Genomic DNA, 14,094 nt, shown 5'->3' with positions numbered 1-14,094 from the left:
AAGGAGAAAAGGAGATGCCAAATCCAAAATCCGAACCACAGTATAGAACAATCTTCTTGCCCCCAATCGGGCTAATCCTTAATTAGAGTCTTCTCTTGCACTTCCTCCCATATAGGGTTGTAATCCAGTTATGATCCAGTTATGATCCAAACAAAAAAATCATAATCCATAAACGATTTAATCCAAATAATTTCTTTTTTAATTCCAATATAATGTCCAAAATTAGTTATTTTCCAAAAATAATTTTCAAAAATCAAAATATTTTATAGCTGCTAATATCAACTCAGCAAATTGCATCTTAATTGTCTAATTGGTATTAATTCCAAAATATATTTAAACACTTTTACAGATGAATCAATAGAGTCCCAGAAGGAGTATTCCACCTAGCACCCAAAACATGAAGTGGAAGAAGTCAAATATCCTGTTTCTTAAAAATATTCCACTGGCAAGGAAAATCATAGAAAAACAAGTTGTAATGTCTCATTCCATCCACTAGGGAATCAAAGTCCTGATAAGTGGCGTAGATATAAAATTCAGTAAATGTCAGTCTCCAAAGGAAAGAAAAAGGAAAAGGAAAAAGGAAAAACCACCTCAATTCCTGATTACGCTATATTTAGTTTTATCCTCTTAAGAGTCTATATCGACCAAAAGATGAAAAGAGGCTTTAATTCTCCCTCTGCAACAGCAGCCTTTTGACTCTTAACAATGGAGTCGAAGGCTCTCCTTCCAACGCGTCTCTTTGTCTTTAAAAGTGAAAGTGGGGAAAAACTTCAAGCCTTATACATCCTCCGCTACACTAAAGACGTCTATTTGCCACTATAGTAACTTTCTGATCCCTCTTTTACTGTACTAATCTTCCTGTATCCTTGTAACCTCTTCCAGAGTCTCTTTTATACTTTTTAACTTTAGTTCTAAGAGTTTAGAGAGAAACGGAAACAATAGCCGCTAGTGGCAACTCACTTTCATTTTCCAGCTCTGCATACAGTGCTGCGTCTGCGCTGATTCCAGCTGAACTCTGTAATAATCCTTTTAATTACGGGACCTTCCTCAATGTTGTTTCTTCCAAATTGTACTTTTGTTGAGTCCGAATTTCTTAAATTTGAGAGCGGAGCGCTGTTCCTTGCAAGGTCGGGGCTTCGCTAATCGGCCATAGCAATGGCTTCCCGATAGCCTGCTAATCCTCCCTCTGTGCTCTTCACCCCTTTTCGGGGTTACCTGACGGCCGGTAAGTTAGCTCTAGGCACTGCCGGGAACCTGACCCTCTGGACACCCTCCAGAGGCTTTATGGGGGGGTTATTTCGCCCAATAACCCCCCGTTTTGACCGAATTAGCTGGGATTCCTCTAGCGGAAAAATCCCTCGCTTGCGACGGGCTCGCGCTCCACCGGAAGCCCTCAGATTGCCATTTGTTCCAATTCAGCATTAAAGAGTGAGGAAAGTGGCAGAGTGAAAAAAAGAAACCCAAATGCTCAGACACAGGGCAGGAAAGCCCTGACCTGAAATCTTGGGGTGAAAGGTAATTATGGGTGAGCCCAAGGGTTGCGCTGGAATTAAGCAATGTTGCTGTTAATAATAATAATAAAATAATAATAATAATACCCCTCCCATCTCTGGGCAGCTTCCAACAAAAGAATAAAATGCAATAATTCATCAAATATTAAACACTTCCCTAAACAGGGCTGCCTTCAGGTGTCTTCTAAAAGTCAGATAGTTGTTTATTTCTTTGACATTCTTTGACATCTGATGGGAGGGCATTCCACAGGGCCGGTTTATGGATTTGTTTGTGCAGAGCTTCTATGCCATCATCTAACATCGCTGCTATCCCAAGCTTTCCAATACATTTCCCATCACTTTTCATTCTACAAAAATTAAGTCATTGGGGGCTTTTTTGGGAAGTGTGCTTGTTGTGCAAGAGCATCAAATCCACTTTAATTGTAAAACCTAAATTTGCCAGTGTACAATTGACTCCTACCTGGAAAACAGCAGCCGTCTCAAAGCAACCTGAATAAAGCAGTCAGATTGCTTGCCTCCAGGATGGGCCCAGGCCAGGGGGCTGAGATCCTGGGAATGTTCATTCACTGCTCTGTGCTGTGATTTCAGGGGGATCTTCCTAGACACCATCCATCCCAAATATGAGGTGAATGGGGTGCAGCCCGTCATTGGCCAACGGACCCGGCTGAGCAAGGGAGATATTGCCCAGGCGCGCAAGCTCTATAAATGCCCCGGTAAGTATTGCTGACTATACACCAGGCAAGTAGAAATCCAGGGCTTTGCGACTGCCTCCAATACTGAATGTTTATTTTTTGCTAGTGGTCTAAAGTTATATTCTGAACTGAGTACTTCAACTTGTTTGGCCTGGCCAGGGGGTTTGCGGTCCTAGGGGGTTTCCCAGACAATATGCTTATGGCTGTACCCTAACCCCACCCAGCGTGAAATAGCACAGTCTGCACAATTGTTGCTCAAGTGACCCAAACACCTTTCCTCAGGAAATGCTGCTCTTTTGATGATCTCTCACTTTTTCTCATCACTCATACTACAAGATGATATCACTAGGAAAATGCTATTCTTTCCCCAGTTAGAGAAGCCATTGCTGTTTGGCATGCAGTCCTGAATGTGGTTGCCTGAGGTGGCCTTCTCAGTCGTGCCCCTGTGGCATCGCTGATGATGAGGAACACAGCCTGGACCATGTTGTGACCACAGCACCGTTTGTCAGGGTGCAAAACATGAGACTCGCACAGGAGCAAAAAGGGGTTAATCTGAAGACAAAATTGAAGAAGCACTTTGCACAGGGATATAATTTATTAATTTATATTTGAGGGAAAGTGGGGTTATTTCAAGTTGATATAAGTAAAAAAAAAACCATCTCCTTTCCCCTTATGGGATACTGAAGAGCCCTTATGGAGTCCTTTTGTAGGTTCTCTATTGGTAGGAGAAAATAGCAGAGACCAACCAGAGAATATTGAGAAGCAAAGCAGCTGGTAAGCCTGACCTTTATTAACTGTTGCAACAGGATGCCCCCTTCACATGCAGGAGAAGGAGGGAGGACCCAGAACCTAGGTGTGCCCGCCCTTATGTAGACATTTTAAATTGCCCACCCTGGAGTCCACGACCACCCCCAGAAACATCATACATACATCACAGAAAAGGTTCTGTCTGCAACAGAAATCTGAGTGCATTGTTTTTACCCTGTCTGCCAGGTTACCTGTTAATGGTCACTTGACTGGATTACCTGGAGAGCCTGGTCATTCTTTTGTAATGATAATACTTAATTCCTGAGCTAGGTCACAGGCTCACCCTATAAACACCTTAGATGTGACAATGGGGGGGTTTCTGCATTTCCTTCTACCTTGTAGAGGTGACTGAATGATATTATAATTATAGGGACGTGGGTGGCTCTGTGTCTAGGACTTGCCAATCAGAAGGTCAGTGGTTCAAATCCCCAAGACGGGGTGAGCTCCCGTTGCTCGGTCCCAGCTCCTGCCAACCTAGCAGTTCTAAAGCACGTCAAAGTGCAAGTAGATAAATAGTAGATAAATAGGTACTGCTCCGGCGGGAAGGTAAACGGCGTTTCCGTGCACTGCTCTAGTTCACCAGAAGCGGCTTAGTCATGCTGGCCACATGACCCGGAAGCTGTACGCCGGCTCCCTCGGCCAATAAAGCGAGATGAGCGCCGCAACCCCAGAGTCGGTCACGACTGGACCTAATGGTTGGGGGTCCCTTTACCTTTAAAGAGTCAAAATGGCTTTAGGACTTTTCCTTTGGGTTTCAGACGTGTGGTTTATATATTTATATGTGTGTTTGCTTGGTACACTTATGAACATTTATTATATATATAAAACCTGAAAATTCTTATAACAATGTAAGTCAATCAAATGCATAACATTACAAAAACACAATGTGACCTATTTAGTGCTTGGGTGTGATCTGGCAGTTCTTGCTTCTCAAGATTCAGAGGTTGCTGTTGTTGTTGTTGTTTTCCTCCTGCATTTCCTTAGTCTGGGACTCACACAGATATCCCTCAGGCAGCTCTTTCCTTCGGACTTTCCCAGGTAACTCTCCCTTCTCCCTCACCCTTTTTCCAGCTGATTATAACCTGCACCCCCAAAATAATATAATCTCCCCACAAAATACACTCTTATCAAAATTCTCTTATTTCCTTAGCCACTCACTCAGCTCAACTTAATCAAGCTGTGGGCTTTTTGTTCCTTAATATTGTTTTGTCTTTATCTAATCATTGTCTGCCATAGCCCAGTGTGAGGGGCTCCAGCTGAATTGCTTTCCTCCTGTCAAATGAGGAACAAACTAGGGGGCAGCAGTTAGGGCATCTGAAACATGGCAGGGCAGAAGTCACTGTGAGGGGTTCCCTCAGGAATTCAGGGTAGAAAAGATAAGAAATGGCTTAATTTAAACAAGTCACACACGTTGAGCAGGGGTTCTGACAAATTGCCAGGATGTGCATTTTTCTCCCCAGAATTGGCTGGCAAGGTTTTCCCTGTGTGCTTTGTGGAACGGGTTTTTGTGTTAGGTCAAGAGCAGCATCTAGCTTTTGTTAAATAGTAATGTTAACATCTTTGTAGTTTGTAATAAAAAGGCATTTCTGTGGATGATGTTACTTGGTGGGGCAAACCTGTGGTGAGAAAAGGTTAATTGGTGGGAATAGCACGTTGGATGAAGTGAGAATGAGTGACAGGGAGATGGATTTGTGAGGGACAGAAGAGGACTGGGAGGAGGAGATGAGAGGTATGTGGAATGTATTCATTTATTCTATGATTCTATGATTTATCACAAATGAAACTGAGGTGGGATGGTCATCTGCCAGGGATTCTTTAGCTGTGATCCTTGCATGACAGGGATTGGACTAGATGACCCTTGGGGTGCCTACAATTCTAGGATTATGTGAATATGCTGAATCACATGCTGCCATTGTAATCCAAAATTGTGTCAGGAGGGGGTGGGAGGACAGTAGGTTCCAGGGGATATAGTTAGAAAATGGTTCAACAGACTGATTTGAAACTTGGCAGCATAAGGAAGGTAAGGTCCATTACAAACTAGGGAGAAAGGACAAGAAATGGCTTATCTGGAATATTTATTTAACAGGTTATTCTGGCACAAATCAGAGGCATGTTGGGGGGGGGGTGCAAAATAGCCAGGCAGAATTGTTTGCTAATGCTATGTATGCAGCTGGGAATTCTTCCCTCGTGCGTCCAGAAAACACATTGTGCTCTCTCACCACAGCAGCATGTAGTGAATGCTCAGGTTGATATTCTACAGGCAGTTCCCCCATTTGCATGCAGATTGAGGTCCCGGTCATTGGGTGCGTCAGCGGTTCTACCCTCTTCTGGGGCCAAAAACGACAAACGCGTTGGGGGTCTCACATCAATCAGACGAGCACAAAATGGTTGCCACCGATATAAGTGCCAGTCTCCTACACATTTGCTATGCACACATTTAAGTGTATCTTTCAAAAACCTAAATTAAATAAAATGTATCCCAATTCAAGCAGCCTATATTGGCAGTCAATCTGTGGGGCGGGCACTTTTCATTTTTTGTGGTTGTGCCCCCAAATCGGAATGCACTGGGCTCAACCATAAGCAGCAATGAAAGAAATTATTGGTTATGATCTAATAAGAAACCCTTTATTAATATTGTTTGTTTCTATGAAAGAAGTGGTGCCCCGGTAAGATCTTGAAATGACAATGCATCTTGTAACAGAGGACCATGTAGCCCCCTTGAGCTCCTTGGATGGAAGGTGGGAAATTACCTGGGACCTGACCCAGGCAGAGGCGCTACCGTGACTCCCCCCCCCCCCCCGACAGTGGCAAGGGGCACCAAGAGGCTCAAGGCATCCCCACAAATTGAAATGCCATCAGATATTTTCAGATCATAAAGGTTGTACTCAGGACCCTTTTCCAGACAGTGTTGTACATTGTATTAGATGATTTCAATACATAGTTATCATAGGGAACAAGTACAGTGTGTGGTTTTTGAGCAGCCATTTTGTGAGTAACCCCCATTAAAATCTTTATTTATTTGTTTGTTTGTTTGTTTGTTTTCCATATTTTAACAAATCAATCCACATTATTTCAACATTTAAAAAAAATAATTAGGTTTCCCGCTCCTGTTAAAAACTTATGTCCAATTCTTCCTGATGTTGCCTCTTCATTTTTCTTATTTAATCATCTTCTCATCCTTCTGTTCGTTTTGATCCATTTACATAGCTATCCGCTCTGGTTGCCTCTTCTGTTGTTTCCCAAACACATAAAAGTTCATTTCCCGCGTGCAGCCCTCTTTTCTCAGGTTTGGTGTGTAGAGAGATTAACCACCATCATTCATTGTCCATTCACATTCCACTCCCCTGAGAACTCCTTTGAAAGCAGTCCTTCCGTTGTTCAAGGATACACTGAGCCACAAATAACTCCCCAACAAGACAACCATTCCGCCATTAAAACTCTGGGGATTATTTTCCAGAGCCCGCAGTTGGAAATCAAAGTCACATATAAAATTTCCTGCCAAGTATAATTAGCAGTTTCTTGTCCTCACAAATCGCTCTCTTCTCACTCCAGATCCAGTCCAAGCATAATTTATATAAAATCCATACATTCGAGGGGGGGTAGAGAAAAGCATTGTGAAACCCTTAATAGAGCACAAATCATTGGCTCCCCCCTCTCTCAGTGTCAGATAACATCATAACGCCTGCACACAGTTATTTCATTTTGTAGGGGTGGGGTCAGGAAATAAAAGACCCTTAAAAAACCATGAAAGCAAACACTGCCCCACCCCCATTTCATTCCGGCTGCTGTAAGAAATTTCTTTCTTGTTCAAAGTCATTCAGGTACCATCAGGTAGCTGGTTAATTGCAGCCCATTATCATATGCCGCTTCAGGAGTGCCCCATAATTCATGATAATATTCTAAATTCTTGAGGAACCATTAATAATCGTGCTGCTGATGGAGGCTCATCCATGGCAGGGACACACTCCCAGTTTGCGCCCGTTCTGCCTTTCAGTTAGGCAGACACAGGCATAAGCGGTACCCAGCATTGCCAGGAATTTTTCCTCATAAATCCTGGTTTTCCCCTGCTTGAACCTCCCCTCTGCCCCAGAGGGCAAAAGAGAGCTAGCGCCATGAATCATGGGCGTGGCCAGAAACCAACCCCATTAAAATCTAATGTACGTCATAGTAAACATAAACATAACTTTAAAAAGGACAATAGCCATTTTGTCACAGAGGGCAAATTCTAGTTACCGTATTTTTTGCTCTATAAGATTCACTTTTTCCCTCCTGAAAAGTAAGGGGAAATGTGTGTGCATCTTATGGAGCGAATGCAGGCTGCGCAGCTATCACAGAAGCCAGAACAGCAAGAGGGATTGCTGCTTTCACTGCGCAGCGATCCCTCTTGCTGTTCTGGCTTCTGAGATTCAGAATATTTTTTTCTTGTTTCCTCCTCCAAAAACTAGGTGCGTCTTGTGGTCTGGTGCATCTTATAGAGCGAAAAATACGGTGCCACTATTATAATTGGGGAGGAGGCATGGTCAGTCCTTGCATGACGCAGGGTGCAGTACCTTGCTTTGACAATGGATCTGGACCCCCTGGGAGGGTGGTAGATCCACCCGCTGCTGCCTCTGCCATCAGCACAAAGTCCCTTCCAACTCTCTTGTTCCATGGCAGTGGCATCCGTTCCACGTTGACACTTGGAACATGGAATAGTAACTTCACTTGCACAATATCTTCAGTTGCCTACATGCCAGGCATCTATCACTGTGAACAGACAAATCTGGGACACCTGTGTCACTGACAGCCATCCAGCTCCAAGGGAGCGATGAAACTGGAACTAATGACAACGCGAGATGCCATGTCTGTATTGCCTGGATAGCAGGTCTGGTGAGGGTGTGGCCTTTAACAGCCACCATTTCCTGGCATTTTGGAGCTTGAGTGAACATGGAAAGCCCTTGACAAAAAATGTTGAACCAAAAGCTTATTTCGTTAATTGGCTCCTATATTATATTCTACTCCATATTTCTAGTTCTGTATATTTTACATTTTCTGAAACATATCAAATCATTCCTAATTATTCCTATCTATGGTTTGGCTACTGATCCTTCCCCTTATTTTGCCACAACTGTCCACAGTGAGGCAACTGGGGAGTTACAGTGGAAGGAGATTCATTGCTTCCAGTCTTGTGACATCAGCTTGTTGCGGCTGGACTAAGCTGAGCCTGGAATGTCCTGGCCCTTCTCTTGCATGTTATAATCCCCCCAGGGTCTGACCTCATGCTCAGTCTGCACTCTTCCCATTGCTTTATGAATGGAAACATCAGGACATAACGCGGGAGCCTGGGCTGGAGGGAGGCTCCCACCTTCACCAAGGCTTTGGAGACCATCCCATCTACGCCAGCTCTGGCTCTGGAAACAGAACAGATGTCAGAACAGAAGGCCAGGAACCATGAGCCAAAGACAAGCAGGGGAGTGTGTGAAACTTTTGCTTCCTGTTTGACTCCCAAGGCCTGATCTGGCTTGGAGCTCCCCAGCATCCGTCCCCTACCGGGTGTCTGTTTCTGTGGAGAGGACAAAGCCTTGTCAACAGAATGTTTTTCTAGTGAGGAGTGCAGCAGGATCTTTTCTGAATGGGAAAGTCAGCCAGCAAGAAGGGCAGTGAGAATGAGCAAAAGAGAGGAGTTGGCAGGGAAATGTTTAAAGAGGAGCAGGGGAAACAACTGGGAGTGCAGTGAAGGGTGGGGGCATTAGCAGAACCTAGCATCAAAGTTCTCTCGTGCCTGTTTCCCATCTTTCTTTCTCCACATACAAGCTCCCCATCTCCTTCCCCCCTTGCTTTTTTGTCTTTATCAGATGCTTCAGCTGTAAGAACTCGTTCTGAATTTTTGTGGCAGTTGCAAAGCAGCAGTGTGAAAAGGGCGAGAAGAGAACTGAGCCGAGTACCAGGCAACAGAAGGCTTGGGCTGTGGGGCCCTGGCCCCATAGCATATCCATGGAGATACACACTTCATCTCAGTTGCTTAACCAGCATTCGCCACTCAGCACCTGTGCAACTGATGCTGCTGTGAACTGGTGCTCACAGAAGGTGCCTTCACATGTTAGGAGGAAGTGCCAGAAGAGGAGGACTCCTGAGTGACTTGTGCTTCCTTTTTTGGCACCTTCAGGGTAACATGTGAGGAGGGAAGGATTTGCATGCCTCCTCTATGTGTGTGTGTGGGGGGGGAGATTGACTGCTTTATTGGGCCCTGCATGTTGGCCTGGATTCCCAAACTGCAGTGGAGGGGAACCTTCGTGAGGGAAATGCACAGAAACTGCAGGCACTTGGCTCACTCCCAGCTGTCTTGTACCTGGTGGAAAGATGATATGGCTGCAGTCCCAAGCTTGCATGTGCTGAAAATGTGTGTGCACACTGGGAATTTACCCCTGCAGCAACTTCAGTGCAGCTTGCTCATGCAAGCCATCAGATCATTTCTTAACTCCCCCCAACCTTTCTTGCTGGCATAGGCAAATGAAGCAGCCGTCATCCTCTTCAGTTTCTAGGGACTGTTGCTTACATGCGTGTAATGGGTGGGTTGATGAAGGCTAGGGTTTGAAAAGCTGTAAACATAAGCTTGAGAACACATGAGCTGTGTACTGTTATGGTGCCTGGTGACTTTTCGAGATGGAAGGAAATTTCAAGAGCAACTTCACCTTCTAAAAGGAAGAACAAGTGAGTGGTACTCCTGAAGTGCAGGAGAAACTCATCCATCTCCAAGAAGCAGTGTGGCCAAATGGCAATGCTGCCTTTGTGGACTGAAACAAGCACAATATCTTACTCACCAGTTAGTGTGCCAGGAGAAGACTATACTGCGTTCAGCTCTAGCTAGCAGCAAACTTGCCCCTGACGAGATAACTTGCTGGAGGAGAGCAAGGCAAGAAGGAGGTGTCTGTCTTCCTCCTTTGCCAGAGGTGCGGCTGCCTGTCCCTCTCAGTTTGTGGAGCTCCCTCAGAATGTCAGTACTTGGAGGTGCCTGATACTCCAGATCATGGGAGGCAGCTCTCCTGCATTATTCCATAACCAAAGAAGGACCGAGTACAACAGGTGGAAGAGCACCTAAGGTTTGCATTAGGAACTGCTTCAGCTGCAGCATTTTGCACCGCTTTGTCAAACGCTGCCAGAAGTATTTGGCCATGGGGCTGAAGAGTAAATAACAGCAGGTTAAAAACACACCCACCCTCTTTGCTTTTATAAGTAGTCAAGCTTATCGCTTAGAACATCATGACTTTTTGGCACTTGGAACACTAAAGCCATCCCTTTCTAATGTTAAACTCTGGTAGGCATAGGGGACCATTTGACACTCAGGAGTTCTTGCTCAATAGTATTCTCTTTGGCCTTGGCAATGAGACTCTGTTGATGTGGCATTCAGGCAGGCATGCCAACTCTAGGGGGTGGAGGTGTCATCAGCCCTCTCAATATCCCTCCCAGTAATGAAGGGGCAGAGGAGGCTGAACCACCAAGCGTGGCACAGCATAATAGTCAGGTTTCTCCCTAGCGCAAGAGAGGACCAGCTGTGGCCACTGAAACTGTGTGGCCCTGGACAAGGCCTCCTCCTGACAACACACATGCAACATTACAGGCATGCAACACACATTGCGTGCCACACCACTTTCCCCCCATCTTCATCCCAAGGTGGCGCCTCTGCACACAGGAGAATACAAATGACTCACAGTTTATCTCTCCCCAAGTCTGGAGGTGCATTTTGCTCCCCTAGAGAGATGCTTGTTCATGAGATGCAGAAGTGTGGTCAGACAAGACATGAGTCAGTTGCACGTCGTCTCAGTGTCATGTCTTAAACCATCCTGTGAGAACTTGCAGTGAAATTCCCCAAACTTCTTGGAAGTCCTCAGAGCCCTGGGATTACAAATGCAATAAACGTCACTGGTCCAAAGGCCATGGCCAAAACATGATAAAACTGGGGGTGTACAGCTTCCTGAGAAGTGAACTGTCTAGGTTGCTTGCATGGCAGTTTTTCAGTTAAAATTTAATTTTGTGCACAATGCTCTCACACCTTTCTTCCCTTCGGGGATGAAAACTAATCGACCCAAGACAGTTTAAAAACAACAAGGTTTTGTAAAGGCATTTCGTCTCTGATCAGTAAGATTCTTTAAAATTTATGGTTTCTTGTTAGGAGAAAGTTTTATTTTTTTCAAACTGCTCACAAGAAAGGGAGATTTTTTGTTAAAAGTAAGTAATTGTCATGAAGGTACAGAAAGGCCCAAGTCAATTTTTAAAATTTGCATCTGCAAACATTATTTTTTATTTTTGTGTCAACAGACCCATGAAATAAAACACGTCACCTGCAGATCATGAGTTTAATATTTCCTTCTTCCAAATGTAATCTGGTTGTGGCAGGGGTAGGGGAACACCAATCCATAGCCATGGGTCAAGCCAAAACCCCAGCAGAAACTCACCCTCCCCAGAATTCCCACAGGGTCAGTGCAGTTTCATCAGTTGCTTCACAGGCAAAACCCAACAGTCCTCATTAGCTTCAATGGGCCAAGCATCACCAAGTCTCCCCATAACTGTTGCTAATATTTAGGCCCTGGCCTCTTATTCAGACTCTCTTTGAGCCTAATTCTTGCTATTTCTGAGACAACTTGACCAGGAGGGTCAGCCAGGCCATCCTAGACACCAATAGCACCACATGGAGATGCTCTGACCTGGCAGTAGTGGGACCTGTTTAGAGTGGGGAAAGTAGCTGGTTCTAGAAAGGGTGCTTATTTGATCCTTCTGTCATCCTCTTGACGGCCTCACTTTCTTGTCCTCTTGTAGTCTTTTCTGCTTCAGAGTCACCCCAGGCCAGCCTTGCTTCTTCTTCTCCAGGTGTTGCCACCACCCCTGTAGGCCTTTGCTCTCTTTCCACCTGTAGGATCTTCTGTGAGTTGGGCTGGGTGATTGACAAGTTGTGAATCCTCAATGAGCACACTGAATCTCAGGCTGCAGGGATTTCAGCACAGGAGGAAGGAAGTTAGTCCAAGGCAGTCCTCATGGATCCCTCACACAGAATCTTCTGCAAGAGCTGCAAGTTTCTAGTGCAATAAAATGTTCCCATGACAAATGAGACAAGACTGTTAAAGGCTGGATCTGCCTTGTAAAGCCAAATGGTCATAAGCAAAAATCCTGTAAAGATCACTTTCTCCCATATGAACCTACGCTACAGAGTCATTTCTTTTGGTGTGGAGCGGCTGGCGCTCTGTGTCGGCCCTAAGAGTGTCCCCACTCACTCATAGACTTGATCACTTAGCTTTTTGACACATGAGTAAGTTTCAACAATTCCAGGCCTGGGAACCCAGGGGAGTCCATGGTTTTGCTGACAAAAGAGGTTCTCTGCGAGAAGCTGGAGGGGCTGACACCTAGTTGGTTTCTGCTAACCCAGGTGTGCTCTTTTTGCAGCTCACTTCATCTGCAGCCGTTTCCTCCATTATGAGCCAGTCTTTGAAATCTGACCCGTCCTTAGCTCTGCTACTGCTGGCCAGTGATATATATGCTGTGGATCTGGTGCTCTTCTGCTTGACAGTGGCACAGTTGGGCATTGCTCAGCATTGGAGATCTGCTTCAAAGCTACTAAGGGAGGCTGGGATAAATAACATCTGGAATGTAGTCCTATCAAAACATCTCATGCAACTTAGGAGGGTAGTGAGAGGCTTCTCTTAGAAGGAAGCATGGCTCCTTTTCTTCTTGTTCCTTAACAAGGACTGGCCCTCCCTTTCTCCTCCTGTAACCCAAAGGCTATATGGTGGCCGCCTAGATGCAAGGGCTGCTCTGAGTATGACACCAGATCTCCCTGGCGAGCTGGAGCCTTCTGTGCATATACGGGGGCCATTCTCTTAGTTGCTTTAATGTCCATTCTGCCTGACTCCATATTCAGTGATGTTCTGCATGTGCATGTAACTGGAATTATTTTGTTTGCATTGTTATATTGAAACAATAAAAAGTAAGTGTGGGGGGAAGAGGAGGACAGTTAACTAAATGGAAATGACATTAATTGGAATATAAGTAGTCTAATTTGCTATCAGGAGTTGGTTACTGGGACGTGACTATTTCACCTTGAGAAGACTTAGCATAGATTTGCAAAAATGTGGTTGAGGCTTGGGATTCACCTTAGAGGTGCCAGGTGTGGAATCAGGTAGATGCCCTGGCATGCAATAGCCTTTGCGGTGCAGGACAGGCCTCTGGAGCATAGGAAGTTCGGAGGAGGAGCATCTCTGCAGGGAAATGTTAGATTACTGGCTGCCTGGCTCAACCGTAGGAACAGAGTACCATGTGGCGGCATTGGAAAAGCCTCCGAAACACGCAAGCTTCTCTGCATGCTTCTTGACACACTTCCGCAGAAGGGCAACCCCAAAGAAAAATGAGGCATAAGGAGAGCTATCCCCAAATTACTTTGAATTCCGTGACTGACCTAAAGTAAGGTACATGTGTACAGGACTTCAGCCTCAGACTGCTCCTGCTTGTCATGGGAAAAAGGAAGAAGAATTTACTGTTTTATTCCTTCTATTTCTCCTGTAGCATTTATGGCTCCTATTGCTGTTTCTTTACTCTTCTTGTTTTGTTTTGTTTTTTAATGTAGATGTTGTGTTGTATTTTATTATATTTTTAATGGGTTAATTGACTATGTCCCCCTTGGTGGCTAGATAGGAGGCAGTAGAGTAGGGGTCTCCCAAATGAATAATTCCACATGGCACAGAAATACTACCTCCCTGGCCAGCTGAAATCCTATATACAACAGCCCTCTCTAGTTTCCAACTAAATAAAGGGCGTCAGAGCTAGGCTTGTGTGTTCTGTGTAGTTAGCCCCACATTCTCTCATATATATATATATATATATATATATATATATATATATATATATATTCATTCATTCATTCCTATAAAGATTCTCAAAATTGCTGGATCTTGCTGCCACTAATTATGTTGTTTTCCACCCAGTATGTGTTGCCCAGGGGCATATGGGCAAGAAAGCTCTTGGTGTGCAATGAACAATTTTGCCCTTTACTCCAGGGCTGCTTCCTTTCCCCTTTTTGAGACCTTCTGGAAGCACTCATGAGGATGGGTGTCTTAGCT

At 44.8% G+C, this 14,094-nt stretch overlaps 1 protein-coding gene across 2 annotated transcripts in view; it reads left to right on the top strand.

Moving 5' to 3' along the window:
* BMP1 (bone morphogenetic protein 1) overlaps positions 1-14,094 on the top strand; it is a 158,725-nt gene that overhangs the window by 109,549 nt on the left and 35,082 nt on the right. For both annotated transcript variants that reach the window (XM_053367747.1, XM_053367748.1), the window contains exon 7: positions 2,100-2,224. In XM_053367747.1, coding sequence (XP_053223722.1) covers positions 2,100-2,224 — 125 coding nt within the window. The remainder of the gene's footprint in view (positions 1-2,099; positions 2,225-14,094) is intronic.

The sequence above is a fragment of the Podarcis raffonei genome, chromosome 15, assembly GCF_027172205.1.
Source record: "Podarcis raffonei isolate rPodRaf1 chromosome 15, rPodRaf1.pri, whole genome shotgun sequence".
Classification (NCBI taxonomy): Eukaryota; Metazoa; Chordata; class Lepidosauria; order Squamata; family Lacertidae; genus Podarcis; species Podarcis raffonei.
Note: the sequence above shows the minus strand (reverse complement) of the source record. Positions and strands in the feature narration are given on the sequence as shown.